This window comes from Zalophus californianus, chromosome 1, assembly GCF_009762305.2.
Source record: "Zalophus californianus isolate mZalCal1 chromosome 1, mZalCal1.pri.v2, whole genome shotgun sequence".
Lineage (NCBI taxonomy): Eukaryota > Metazoa > Chordata > Mammalia > Carnivora > Otariidae > Zalophus > Zalophus californianus.
The window spans coordinates 82,433,548-82,448,946 of NC_045595.1; the positions used below are offsets into that span (position 1 = coordinate 82,433,548).

General features: G+C 40.4%; 1 protein-coding gene across 7 annotated transcripts in view; it reads right to left on the minus strand.

Annotated features, from left to right (window-relative positions):
* Nucleotides 1-1,391: 1,391 nt before the first annotated feature.
* KAT2B (lysine acetyltransferase 2B) overlaps nt 1,392-15,399 on the minus strand; it is a 99,070-nt gene continuing 85,062 nt past the window's right edge. For 5 of the 7 annotated variants that reach the window (XM_027584758.2, XM_027584756.2, XM_027584757.2 and 2 more), the window contains 6 exons: nt 15,165-15,308; nt 10,100-10,214; nt 8,618-8,654; nt 8,327-8,390; nt 8,144-8,228; nt 1,392-3,466 (listed from right to left, as the gene is read on the minus strand). In XM_027584758.2, the coding sequence (XP_027440559.1) occupies nt 3,273-3,466; nt 8,144-8,228; nt 8,327-8,390; nt 8,618-8,654; nt 10,100-10,214; nt 15,165-15,308 (639 nt within the window). In that variant the 3' untranslated portion in view covers nt 1,392-3,272. Of the gene's footprint in view, nt 3,467-8,143; nt 8,229-8,326; nt 8,391-8,617; nt 8,655-10,099; nt 10,215-11,660; nt 12,115-15,164; nt 15,309-15,399 lie in introns of those variants that run through there. The other 2 variants (XM_027584759.2, XM_035728320.1) reach the window with 2 other exon arrangements.

Sequence of the window (15,399 nt, forward strand, 5' to 3'; positions counted from 1 at the left end):
GGAAGCCTGCTTCTCCCTCTCCCACTCCCCCTGCTTGTGTTCCCTCTCTCACTGCCTCTGTCAAATAAATAAAATGTTTTTTTAAAAAAAGGGGGGTGGGGCGCCTGGGTGGCTCAGTCGTTAAGCGTCTGCCTTCAGCTCAGGTCATGATCTCAGGGTCCTGGGATCGAGCCCCACATCGGGCTCCTTGCTTAGCAGGAGGCCTGCTTCTCCCTCTCCCCCTGCTTGTGTTCCCTCTCTCACTGTGTCTCTGTCAAATAAATAAAATCTTTAAAAAAAAAGGGGGGGGGTGACACATTATTAACCTGTCCATAGTGCCTCTGACTGATGTTATTTCTACTTCTTAGGTTTCATAATTTTAAATTTTACTTCCACGTAACATGAAATCCTCAAAGTCTTCTTTTCACTATTCTAATGAATACAATCAGTTTTCACATGTGTTGAATACAACTTTATAGTGATTTTTGATATGGATATATGGGATATGAGTGGGAAGGAGACCTATTCTCCAATCCAGATGTTTATATTTCAGTAGAAGAAGGGACATCACCCCCTGGCCTCCCTCTGCCCTTATTCACTCCTCCCCCTGGTTGATGAGTTACCGTGAGGCCCTGGGACTGCACTGTGTGGCTGCTCCCTGCCTGTGCCTCTCCGGAGCTGGCCATCCTTCAGAGAGCACCACTGCTGTTGGCCATGCACTGAGCTCAACAGTAAAGGCCCTGCCCTTGGAGGGGAAGTGGCAGTGGTGCCAAGCTGCTGGCGAGCCAAGCACATTCTGGGGTTCAGTATTAGCCCACTTTCCACAGATACATAAAGCCACATTCTCCAATATCCATTTTATTATTAATAAAGATATTCTGGCCATCATATGCCTTATTCTTTTGACTTCTCAGTTGGTTGAGGATTCAGAAAGAAAAGGTGTTCTTTGGTGGGTTCTCTCATACCCCCAAGAGGAAACCGTATTCTTTCCTGCAGTCAGCCTTTTGAGTAACAAGCTCATGAGATGTGTAGGAATCAGCTGTATTTTTAACTGTCTCTTCATTCATCTATTTCACAGATGCACAAAGAAAAACTGCGGAAAACCCGTCTAATTTCTAAACCAATTAACACTCTTCTTTCACTAGGATTTTTTTTTCTTCGTTTAATGAGTGACAGTGGGCAGGATGCAGTGAACCACTCAAGACCCAGACACCCTCAAGTGTGTCCTCATGGAATTCTCCCACCGGTGGGTGTGAAGTTTTACGAAACTTCCAACAAATGCAACAATTCTAAACATCTTCAACAAAATGCCTAAAATCTAAGAATTATGGATATAGTCAATGGTCATCAACCAGATCATACACTTGCCCTGTTAAATTTAATAGGCTAGAAGAAGAAAACACAACACCAAATTGAGAGCCTTTTAAAATATAATTTAAAACTATGTTGTACCAGTACAATATATTAATTTTACAAATGTAAAATTTTATCTGCTGTTAAAGCATTTGCAAAAACCACACATCCTACTTCAGCTTTATTGCACAATATCTATAAGAAAATATTAATTTTTAAATTAGAAAACATAAAAATGCTTTCAATATAGAAGAGACAATCTGATTTTAAAGACAATACTCTATAAGAATGTCTACCCAGAAAATAAAAAACTTTCACAGGATACCAAGCTGGACAGATGCTTTGGCAGATTCAGGACAAAGCACTGTTTAAAACCAGTCCAAGATACTTAATCCAAACTGTATCATCATTCTTCATTAGAAATCTAGATGCCACTCAAGGTGGTTTCTTATACTTACAAAAGTTGAGGCATTTTTCAGTGTGAGCATTCTGAATATCTCTTACATATTAAAAACAATACTTCCCACTTAACAGCCATTTGCAGTTTTTTTTCCTTCATGCAGATTATCTCTGGCAACTGTTTTTGACAACTATTTAATGACCATTTTAATTCATTTATGCTGATAAAAAACATCAAGTTAAATACACTTTTAAAACCTAGTCCTTTACAAAAATCAGTTTATAAATTTGTATCATAAAAATTAGTGTCAAAGACCATCAAAATGGCCTTCATTTGTTTGATATTAGTTGGTTCTCCCAGAGTCAGGATGGCAGATGTCCCACTTCTCTATGTAGTGTTAATCAGGAAATAAATCCAAGCACTAAGCTGGAATCCCAAGACAGGTTAGTAAGGTTGTATGATGGATTTTAGTGGGATATTACCCTGGGTCTGTCTTCCAATACAGGTGTTAAAATACTGACAGCAAATCTTGGTGATTTAATTCACCTCAGACAATGAATATAGTCTGGAGATGCAAAAGGAAAAATGTTCATATAATACATTATCAGTGGGGTTGTGAATATCATAGAAAAGGGAAAAAAATCCCTATTTGTTAGAACAAGGATTCACCAAATTTGATACATATGTAGATTATGCATCTTTTCTTATTAAAGCATGTTGATTCAATCTCCAGTGTTTTTAAATGTATGCCTTCGTGCATCAGGAGATTGCCTTTTGGAACTTATGGCCTGCATAAGCAAAGTCAAATATAATATTACACATTCGTGTAGAGAAAATAATTATTAAAATAGTGGTTATGTGCTCACAAGTTTATTGTAGGTAGATAGAATTATCAAAAATCCAGATGCTTATAAAAAAGTGTGCATTATTTAGAATTTCTTCCTTAGGAATCAAAGCAGTTGCTTTTCTGGAACTGCATTTTTCAGAACTGCTCAAAGCACCTCATCTAGATGAGTGTTTTTAAAAATATATATATAAAAAGTCTACAATGAGACTTCAAACATCGCATATTTCACCTTTTACAAGCTTTTTATCATGTATCCCTTCCTTAAAGTCCTTCAGAATAAAATAAAAATAAACTCTCATTCCATTAGAAAAAAATGGAAACATTCATGGTTTGAAAAGTTTCTGCATTCCCCCAAATCTTGGTACTATGTGCAATTTCCTCATACACAGGTGTTGAGGAAACCCCTGATCATCTATTACTGAATATTCAGCTAATGGACATGCCATAGAAAATGTACATTAATAGTAGTAAATAGATTAAAATCTATTCCATAAAATAAAAATGTTCTATGACTTCAATTTAAATACATATCTGAAAAGCTAAGAGGAGGTTTTCTGTTTGTTTTTCAAAAGTGCTAATTATTACATTTACAAGTATCTTCAATACATTATGTCCAATTCTTTATAAAACTAAACCACCTTGCTTTAGGCACACCGCTTGATGAGTTTCTAAGAAGCAGAGGGGAAAAAAAAATCACTTGTCAATTAATCCAGCTTCCTTAATTTTACTGAAGAAGAATTTCTCCAGGATATTGGCACATTTGTAGTATTCACTCTCAGGGGGGTTGTACTCTTTGCAATTGGTAAAGACTCGCTGTAAGTCTGCCATGAATAATTTCTTAGACACGTAGTACCTATTCTTGAGGCGTTCGCTCATGGTTTTCAGATCTGCACAGGAAAAAAAAATATTAGCAATCTTTGACTCCTTTTAAACACTAGCTGACAAAAGGGAGACAGGGAGAGAAATCTATGTCATCAGTCTGGCTACATTTTTACCATCCCAATGCCCTTGCTTAAGAGACATGATCAAGGAAAACACTTCTTAAATTTTATATTGTTTCTGTTGTGAGGACTTCTTGTGTAAAATCACAGCATTTTCACACTGAAGGGACCATTATTAGTCATCTGGCCCAATCCCCTATTCAGCACAAGGAAGCTAAGTAGATTAGCAGTGATAAGTATGATAAACTAAGTACTGTTAGCTATTCATTCAGAATTATACAGAAGAGGCTCTATCTACACGGTGTAGAGCAGGTGGAACATTTGTCTGAATCATTTCATTACTTAAATCCAAACAATAAGACTGAGTTTGTTTCATTAAATTCACAGTTGTTTTGGTGCTATAGAGACAGAACTAAAGTAGAAAAACTGATCATAAATAAATCTACAGATACACCAGTCTCTTTGCATATAAAATGGTTCAAATGAATTCAGTTTCATGCTCCATCCATGAAATAAGAATCACAGGCAATTAAAAAAAAAGCACAAACAATAATTTCTTTTTAAAGCAAGTAAGCCTTGGGAGATTATTTTAAAAATAGTATTTTCCTAATATATTTACTTGCTTTAAATTATATTATTTTACAAATGAAAACAGCACTTTATTTAAACTTGTAAGAATACCATGGGGCTTGTTTACTCCTCACTCTTAGAACTGATTTAAAGAATCCTATGCAGATTAGAAGGTGTTAACATTTGAGTGCACCTGGGTGGTTCAGTCGGTTAAGTGTCTGACTCTTGATTTTGGCTCAGGTCACGACCTCAAGGTCCTGGGATTGAGCCCTCCGTCAGGCTCTGCGCTGAGCATGGAACCTGCTTGAGATTCTCTCTCCCTCTTCCTCTACCCCTTCCCTCCACGCGTGTGCACTCTCTCTCTCTCTCAAATAAATAGGGGTGGCTCAGTTGGTTAAGCAGCTGCCGCTTGACTTTGGCTCAGGTCATGATCTCAGGGTCCTGGGATCAAGCCCCCAGCAGGTTTCCCACTCAGTGGGGAGCCTATTTCTCTCCTTCTCCCTCTCCCTCTGCTCCTCCACTGCCTTGTGCATGCACGCTCTCTCTCTCTCTCTCAAATCAATAAACTTTAAAAAAAATAAAATAAAATAAATAAAATCTTTAAAAAAAAAGAAGATGCTAACATTTGTCTACTTATAGGTCCCTAGTTGTGTCTCAGTCTGGTTCTGTCATTAAAAATTATATTAACTGTGCATGGAAAAATAAGTCAAAATTGCTATAAAAAAAATACCTCTACCAATAACCCAAATTCCCACTATATTATCAAATTTTCCAGAAGGAAAGAAACTTACAACCAAATACACTGGGATCATCAGCTAGTGAGATATATAAATTTATGTGCAACATCCAAAAATGGGGAGAATTCATTTGCATCAAAATCTTAAATCTACCACAAAACACCAAAGAAAAAATGGGAAATATGTACTTTTGCCTATTTCCTTTGACTAACGCTTCTCTTGGTTAGTGGTGTGTCATCATATCTGTGAGTTCAACTTTCAAATCTCTTTCTTCTCTAACTAGAACAGTTTGGAAGGAGAGAAAAATTGGCAAGTGTTAAGGTACTTTATAAAGGCTCAGCAAATACCCCACTAGATGTCTCACCTGAGTGTGACTGAGCAGATGAAGATGTCCTCTCATTAAATGAAAAAAGAGCAATGAAATTAATTGTGCCTCTCCAGGTAAAGTTAGATGTTCACCTTACCACCTAAATGTCTACCACTTAAGATATGCCGCCCAATATAGTGCTTATGTTTTAGAAGGAAGAGTTTTATTAACCAAAAAGGGGGGGGGGGGGGGGGGGGGGGGGGGGGGGGGGGGGGGGGGGGGGGGGGGGGGGGGGGGGGGGGGGGGTGGGGGGGGGGGGGGGGGGGGGGGCGGGGGGAGAATGAAACATGGCACAAAGAAGTTTATCCCAAAGCTTTCAAATTAAATTTGGAAGAAAGGAGGTAAGAAGAGATGGGGAGAGCCTAAAATACAGCAGAAACAAAATGAGAGTCATAGAATGTTTGGATCTTCCAGAATAATTACAACCAATTCTCCATATTTCCTTTCTATATTTCTATTCTATTCTTAAGTTATAAATAACATCTTTCGGGTGCCTTGGTGGCTCAGTCAGTTTAAGCATCTGCCTTGGGCTCAAGAGAGCCCTGCATCAGGCTCTCTGCTCAGTGGGGAGTCTGCTTCTCCCTCTCCCTCTGCCTGCCACTCTCCCCCTGCTTGTGCACTCGCTGGCTCTCTCTGTCAAATGAATAAAATCTTTAAAGTAAATAAATAAATAACATCTTTCTTCCTCTAGCTTTATTAGAGGCTTACTTGACCAAATGGCATGGGTTAAAAAAGAAGGTGATTAAATATCAGTGATACCACATATGGAGAAAAAATAAATTATTCCATTTTCATCCCTCCCCCAACTGGGGAGTTCTAAGGAAATAGGAAAATGCTGCCCAGCAATGCACCCATGGTAAGAAGACATGTTTGGGCCAGACTACTCAGATGATTTTCTGAGATTCCCTAAAAGACACAGGTTGGACCTCATTCATAGAAAAAGAGTTTTTGAGAGCACAAGGGAAAGAAAAGAACGTTTTTAGAAAAAGCCGAGAAGGCAATAATGGGGGAAAGTAAAACTACTGATTTGTCAGGCTTGTCCTCAAAAACATGACCATCTGGGTGCCTGGGTGGCTCAGTCGTTAAGCGTCTGCCTTCGGCTCAGGTCATGGTCCCAGGGTCCTGGGATCAAGCCCTGCATCAGGCTCCCTGCTCAGCGGGAGGCCTGCTTCTCCCTCTCCCACTCCCCCTGCTTGTGTTCCTGCTCTCGCTGTGTCTCTGTCAAATAAATAAAATCTTTAACCAAAAAAAAAAAAAAAAAGACCATCTTAGGGACAAGACTACATCTTTCACTCAGCACCTAAAGGCACCCTAAGAAAAATATTATTGCTCCCCTAAAGAGCACCATTCACTATTTTCATAACTTTGTCTAGAACACACCTCCATCCGCCACTGGTCTTGTTCAACGGGGCCAATATTCCCCTCAGGAGCAGTCAGCTACGCACACAGGTGGTTATCCAACTGGAGAGGCTCATACCCTTCTCAGCCTGGACCAAGCAAAACACTTTGAGAAAGCAGGCTGAGAGTAGGCTATGACAGATGGGACCTTCTAGACCTACTATTGCAGGTTTTCAGAGCATACATAAACAGGGCTGAAAGATAATTATTCTCCCCAAACTCATACTACCTCCCATGAGGGTTTCATAAAGGGAGTTGAGACAGTCCAGGCGATGAGATGCAAAGGTCAGTTAACTTAAGTTTGGAAATGGGCATAAAGGATTTTAACATATTTTTTACAGGATGGAAAATACTGACGGGCATGTGACCAGCTCAGTCAGCAGGGCATGTGATCCCTGATCTCAGGGCTGTGAGTTCGAGCCACACGTTGGGTATAGAGATTACTTAAAAATAAGACCTTTAAAAAAAACTTAGAAAAGAGAATACTGATTCCCCAAACATGCTTCTGTTCAGAATTCTAGACTCACTCAACCCTCACACTTTGGTTTTCATAACTAAGATACAGAGAAGCAAGGCAGAGAAAAGAGAAAGAAAAGCATTCGGATGTAGGTCCGCATTAAAGAGGACAGACTACCAAAATCATTACAATGACTATATAGAACATTCATGTGAAAATCAACGCTATAGAAAACACCTACAAATAACTCTTTCATCAGGGAACTAATGAATACCTTTCATTCTTCCTTTCCTATTTTACTACCTTCTTAGAACCAGGAACAGACTGCAGGTAGGAAAGGGACAGAAGACACAGGCTGTCTCCAAAACAACGGCCACACAACCGACTGAAAACATTTCAGCTAGCTGTCTGTCATCTACACAATGCCAAATTAGTTTAATTGGATTCTCAATTGGTTCAATTAATCATTTTAGCATGGTGTACGCACAGCAACAAATTCCACAATTCGACATTTCCAAAGCATTTTTTGTTTGTCTGGTACTGGATGTGGAACAAAGCTTTTAAAGGGAGTATAGATAGTGACACTAATAGTATCCATCGAGAGCATGGAAAAATCGAGAACTGCGTTCCTAGAACTTCTCCTTCTGCTAGCAAGCAGCCTTAATCCAACGTCCTTTGCGTCGCTTTCAAAAATTCTCAAAAGGCTCAAAATACATCAAGAGGACAACCTGAAGTTGTCCATGTGCAACCAAACCAGAGTTTTCCACATGTAGAATAGAAACAAGGTTATGTCCCAACAGCCAGCTTTCACATCTAGCGCTGGGTGCAGTTCCCCAGCTGGGCTCTCTGCATCCGGTGCAGGAGGCAGGCAGCTCTTAAAGGTGCAGGAGTGTCTAACGTGACTCGGCCACCCACCTGTCCTCTATTACTCTGCTCTCTATCACTGGCCCTCCGCGGGTGCAGGGAATCCCACCACCCACCACACACACCCTACCCTACAACAGAAGAGTACAAATCAACCTCAGCAACCATGTGTCCCCCACACCGCCATCCAGAGTGTTAAATCTATACTTAGAAAATGTTAATGGCATTACCCATGGGGAACCTTATAACTTCATAATATCCCGGAGCTTCTGTTCTCTTCACAGGTTCCATGAAGGGCCAAGCGCTTTGATGGCTCTTGAGTAAAGAAAAAAGTAAGGTATCTAATATGGAAATTCCATGTGGGAAATCATTTCAAAATATCTGCATGAGGTGAATGAAAAGAAAACACCCACCTTCACCTGCTGAAGGATGCTCTTGAGCGTGCTGTAAAGCTGGTCAGGGTCTTTGGGCTCTTTACTTGAAAGGAAAAGAGGAAACAACAGGGAACAATGATTAGTTTTTTGCCCTCTTGCCAGGGGATTCCTATTCCGCTTATTTTTACAAAAACCTAAAATAGGAGCCAAACCAGAATTTTTTTATGAAAATTGAATGGGTGATTACAAGCAGTTTGCCCACTTCCTCCTAAGTTGCTGGGAAGAAAGAAAACTTACTTCCATTAATATCCTCTCCCCGGTCCTACTTACCTTTTCTCTTTTCCACTTGGCTTCCAGCCTGTCTCTCCTATATGTCAACGAAATTAAACACTGAATGAGAACTGCTTTTGGTCAAGGGAGAGTAACAAAATTAATACTTATCAAAGAGGAAATAAATTACAAGCATGCCTCAATAAAAGTCTATTTCTGGGCAGAGACAGAAATCAACTGCAATTAGTTACTTCCTTCTACAGCTAACAGCATGAAACATTTCCAAGAAGGCCAACACCTCTTTATGTTAGTGCTTTCTAAAGCAGGAACTCCGACTTTTCAGGAAAGCATAAAAAATAAATATGCCCAGTACTGGGAGCATATGTGCATTTTGAACTCTAAATCACGTATTTTGCTAATCATCATGTGAAAGAGTTAAGCTGTTATTTTAGGTTAGAACAAACTTTGTCCTGGTCTCTATTTTATTTGGCAAAGACCCTGCTTGTAATACAAGATGGTTACTGCAGCAGAAAGAAAACACAGCCTCAAGTCCAACAGACCTGGATTTGACTTCTTGCTCTCTCCTTAAAAGCTAACTTATCCTAGATAAGTTAGAGAGGTTAAGTGACTTATCAATCTATAAAACAGAACTCTAAAAATTAGGTGTTATTATCGCTTTTGAAATTAGCTGATGTATGTAAAAAAACAGAAGAATGCCTGGCACAAGGGAAGTGAAATTTCTAAGTCTAGAAGTAAAAGTAAGTTCTGCTACAGGGTAGCTACTGTATCGAAGGAATGTATCTTGCCCTAATAAGGTCTTATTTTTTTCTGGAGAACTGTGGTTTGTTTGATTTCGTGTTGTGTATTAAATCTTCAATATACTAGAAGATCCTGGATTTGAACTGAACAAAAGCGTGGCTATTCGATAGCTTTCAATCTACAAAAACAGCTATTTTGTATGTTTTCACCCAAGACGATTCATCTCTAACATTCACAGATAAGAACCCTTGGGAAAACTACTCTAAAATAAGGAACTTGAAACAAATTATGTTTTCCAATCATATTTTTTAGAAATTTGGAGAGACAAATTTGGCCAAGCACACACCTGTGCAGGTTGCAATCATGACAGCATGAGCAAGGGTGCGAACACCAACAAGTTTGCAGATCAGCATCCACTGCTTCTAATTCTGACAGTTACTGGCCATGTGCTAGTTGAGGTCAAAGGACTTAACCACTCTGAGACTCAATTTCCCCATTCGTAAAAGTAGCATTTCCCCGTGCTATAAACGGTACTCTCTCAATAAATGATGGATATGAACAGCTATAAGAAGGGGTCATCTAAGTTCTCCTTGATTTGTTTGCACTGAGAAGTAGAGAAAAGACAAAGGGAAAGCATCTGCTCCCTTCTTAAGATTACAGACACCACAAATGGAGACAGGCAAGGCAAAAAGCTTTCCAAATCACTGCACTCTGACAACCGTTTCAAACACATCGCATGGCAATACTAAAAGATTCTGCTCTTAAAAGAAGATCTATACATACTAATTCCAGGAATGCTTTCTATTGGAATCTGCCGAACTCCATCTTTAAAACATGAAAGTCCAGGGTATACTTTTCGAATCTGGGCTTGTTTTCTTTCTATCAGCTTTTTAATGATCTGTAAAGCACAGAAAGAAAATGTGTTTAGTGCCAGAAGTCTGTGGCTACAGATTACGTCAATCAACCTAAGAAGTCGGTCTCCTAAATAAAGTCTTCGGGACACAAAAAGGGAGAGAGGGTGAATGCTATTGAACAGGGAAGACCTGAAAACGTTCTATTACACCATACACCTCCAGGGGCATTCACACAACCGTCTTTGAATACTTGTCCCCTGCCATCCAAAAAGCCAATATTGAGAGAACACACTGCCCTTGGGGCCCGCTGTCCTCTTTCACAAAGGAGCCAATTATTCTGCCCTATTTCTCTGAGGAGCCTCTGCCGGAGCTGATCAGCTACGCAGCCCAGCCCCAGCATCCGGACCTCTTCACATCCCCTGACTAGGAACTAAATGTTCCCTTCCGACTGGAGGGCTCTTAAGCAGGCCTCAGAAAGTGTCACTCCCCACCTCCCCCCTTGCTGGGAAGGATGACATTATTACTCAAAATTTTCAAGGCTTGAGCCCTAACCTATACTGTTTGCATCAAAAAAGCAGCTCCAAATTGTTGAGGCGACACACCCCCTGGTGTCAGCAACCAGGATGGATTAGGGAATTCTGAGAGGTGTTTGTTTTGTAGAACAGTTCCTAATGTACTGATGTCAACTATTTCCAAAGCAGTGCAGTTTCCCATTTAAAAAAAGAAAAAAAATTAATTAAAAATAGCCATCCCGAAATTAACTATGTCATAAATGATTTTGGAAAAGAAAAAACAAAACAGGGGGGGAAAAGAGGGGAGGGGGAAGCAAACCATAAGAGAATTTTAACAGTAGAGAACAAACTGAGAGTTGCTGGAGGGGGGTGGACAGGGGATGGGCTAAATGGGTGATGGGCATTAAGGAGGGCATGTGATGAGAGCTGGGTGTTATATGTAAATGATGAATCACTAAATTCTATGTTACACTATATGTTAGCTAACTAGAATTTCAATAAAAATTTGAAAAACAAAAACACAGTAGCAGTCATTAATTGAATTCACAAAGGAAAACAAAAAATTCCAGGTCCTAACAGCTTGATCTCAAACATATCATTGGTAAATGCTCCAGCATGAATGCATTTTCATCTTGACAATTAAACAAAGAACTTCATAAGGTGAATGGGACTAGTCAAAGTATATGCCTGGTAAATCCAGTTCACTGCTGTGCAACAGAAATATAATGCAATCAGCTCATGTAAATTTTTTTTAAGATCTTATTTATTTATTTGAGAGGGAGAGAAGAAAGAGAGAGAGAGCACACAAGCAGTAAGGAGGGGCAGAGGGAGAACCAGACTCCCCCCACTGAATAGGAAACCCAGAATCGGGGGTTGGATCCCAGGACCCTGAGATCATGCATGACCTGAGCCACCCCACCCCCATGTTCCAGCAGCCACATTTCTTACAGTAAAAAGTAACAGGTAAAATTGGATTTAACAATATATTTTTATTTAATTCAATATATCCAAAATATTATCACTGCAGCACATAATCATAGAAAAAACATGTATGAGATATTTTACATTCTTTTATTCCTAACAGGTCTTCAAAATCGGAGTGTATTTTATACTTACAGTGCATCTCAATTTCAACTAGCCACATACCAAGCCCTCAGAAGCCATATGTAGCTAGTGGCTGCCACTTTGGACAGGATAGATCTAGACGGATGCTCTCCCTCTTGTTTATTTATGAGTCTAAATATTTTTATTTTTATTTTTTTTAAGAGTTTTTGGGGCGCCTGGGTGGCTCAGTCGATTAAACGTTCCACTAGTGATTTCAGCTCAGGTAGTAAACTCAAGGTTGTGGGATCCAGCCCCGCAAGGCATCCGGCTCAGTGGGGAATGTGCTTGAGTTTCTCTAGCTCTGCCCCTCCACACTCATGCTCTCTCTAAAATAAATAAATAAATTAAAAAAAAAAAAAGATTTTATTTTTAAGTAATCTCTATACCCAACATGGGGCTCGAATTTACAACCCCAAGATCAAGGGTCACATGCTCCTCTGACTGAGCCAGCCAGGCGCCCTGAGTGTAAGCCTTTTTTTTTTTTTTTAAGTTTTTTAATTTATCTAAGTAATCTCTACACCCAATGTGGGGCTCACACAACCCCAAGATCAAGAGTCAGATGCTCTTCTGACTGAACCAGCCAGGTACCCACCCCAGTCTAAGTCTTTTTAAGAGAGAATCACAATGGTACTCTCTTAAATAAACACCTTCAGAAAACATAATTTCAAATATAATTTTAAAACTTTTTCTCTTTATCAAGGATATTCTCAGATGTGATAACCCACCCAGGTGGCTTCCACACCCCTTGTGTAGCACCTTGAGGGTAGCGGGGTCCTGGTGAGTGACTCCGTAATGACACTAGAGGGTTTCTTAACCCCTCTGTGCCTCCAAGGGTTGCTCTGGAGAAAGGAGACACTATACTTCTGTTTCAGTCTTTTCTCTTCACCTCCCTTGAAAATGTCTCCACTTCTCCACCATGTCATCATCATTCTCTCCTCAAATCCTTCTCCCATTCCATCCCTTCAGTTTTAGTCTCCCCAAACATAAGATTTGGGGGAACTCCCCCATCTCCAATATGCCACCAAGTCTTAGCAAGTGTTCTTACAAAGAAATCTCATTGGTTGGTGTCACCCTTACTTTCCCTTGTTGTCTCACACTCGGGTGAAGATTTGAGACGTATCCCTACATCCCAGCTCCACCTCCCCATACACACACGCACACGTGCATATATACACTCAACTCTGCCGCTCATGCCTAGACCTAGTCACACTTTCTCAAATAGTGGCTTTTATCACCAGCACACCTATGGTCCTCACTGTTCATGTGCCCACGAATCTACTTATGCTGGACTCTGAATCTCTGCTCATGCTGATGGGATTCAGCAGGCTCAAGAGAGTTCAAACATTATTTCCCACAAAGATACCTCCGATGATGCTCGGCCCCTATGGACCCCACCTTCCCCTTGGAGTCAACACTCACAACCCTCAACTCCTACTCTCCTCCCCTGTCCAACTGCACTGGCTTGCTCTCTCCATCTCCACTAGACACAAGCACAACTTAATTCTGCTCTTGCATGCTTTCAGGGGCCAGGAAAGCCTTCCATCTACTTACAACTTGTTTGCTACTACCATTAGTCCCTGTCTTCTGCAAGGGGGTTTTCAAAAGTGGGAAGGAAAATACTTGCGAAAATCATTTGAATTCTGTGGAAGAAGATACTACGCGAATCCAGTACTTTATTATGGTGACTTCAGGTCTCTTTGAAAGAACCTAGGTTAACAGCTCCCAGCCCGCATCATCCACTCAGTGGCATGTGTTAAGAGAAGGCTGGAGGCAAACAGGGAAGGTGAGGTGAGAGGGAGATGAGATCCAAGAGGGGAGGAGAAAAAGAAAGGGGAGGGAGCACTGTCTCCTAACCAACGGACTGCTTTGGCTAGCTCTGTGCTTACGGCTTTCCCCTGTCCGCATTAAGAGCCACCAGACCCGGACAAGGCGAATCTGCAGGAGACTCCTGCTCTCTGCTTTCACCAGAGATGCACGGGTGCTCCTCAGAGGAGGAAGGAGGGACGGGCAGCTGACCGCCTGGTGATGGCTCTAGCTGGCCAGCAGCCCCTCATGCTGAACACGGAGCTGCTGAATACAGACCTGCTCATTAGAGCCCAAAGAGAACAATGAAGAAAGCTAGCTCTTTAGAAAGAGACAGAGAGAGGGGCCTGCTGTGCTTTTATTAACTCTCCAAGTACCCTATTTGGAATTCTCTCTAAGGCTGGCATCTCTGAGCGAGAAACAACAAAGGTTGTTTTTATTTTCTAAAAAAAAAAAAAGCCTTTCATCCACATTCATAAGAACAAGCCTGACCCACTTTAAGTAAAAAAGAAAAATATTTATTGAGCACCTACTATGCACCAGACACTGTGTAAGGAGTTTTATGTCTGTTATGTTGATGATGTCTGACAAACAACTGATGATGTCAAACAAACAAGTGGGATTAAGGGACATTAGTAGAAACCAGAAAACAAAGACGGGGTTTAAGACAGATGCCTTTTTTAGTTACTTGCTAGAAAAAAAAAGTGCACTAGAATGAGTAACAGAAGTATAAAACGGAAATGATGAGGGATGACACATCCACAAAGCCCATTTTTGAACTCCAAGGAACTAGGGGGAGTGAGGAGGTGATCCTGGGCTTAACATAAAATTTGTTCATTTAATAAATGCACACTTCCCAATTATGCTTTTTTTATGGTATTTTTTTCTGTCTTGGACAAATGTAAAATTACTATGTAGTCAAATCTATCAACCTTTCCTCTCACTGTTTCTCTTTTAGTTCATATGTATAAAAGACCTCACCCCAAAATGAGGTAACAAATCACTGAATTCCTAGAAGTCCAGACCTTCAGAAGGTGCAATGTTAAAAGGAGAGATGGATACATGCTAAGATAAATGCCCACGTAAGATGATGAATAACAAAAATTCAAATAAGTGGATCAAACTAGTGCTAGTGAAGTTCAAAGAAGAAACTGAACACGGGCCAAAGTGGGCCTATTTGTACTGTGTATTGGGAGAGTGAGGTGGGAAATGGATAAAGACACCAAGCTAGAGGCTTAAAGCATCAGTAATGGCTTTTAGAGAAGAGTTTAGATAAGCAAAGTAAGTTTGGGAAGGGTACATGAGGCTAGAAAGTAAAAGGCCTTGAAGGTGAAGGTGTCGTGTTTTAGAAGTTTTGTATTTTACACCATTTTAACAAGTGTTGACCCTCTTAGGAATGGTACCTAGAGAGGAAACAGATCAAGCATACCATCAAAGAAGAAATCTATACAAACCATAGCAAACTGAAATTATGATGCTATCCAGTAGAGCCATCCACACAGAGCCCAGAGATATGCAACTCACCCAAAGAAGACCAGCCTGTATGGAAGGAATAGGAGTCAGTCACATGCTTACCTCCTTTTGCTTCTTAATGATGACAGAAAATTCTGTGTATGGGATCCGTGGATTTAGCTCACATCCCATTAAAGTGGCCCCTTCATAATCTTTAATGTAGCCAACATATTTGGTTTTAGGTATTTTAATTTCTTTGGAGAAACCCTGCAAAGCAAATAATTCATTCATATGGCCATTATGCAACAAATATCCACTGAGTGCAAACTGTGTGGTAGGCAGCAAGATACACTTTTTT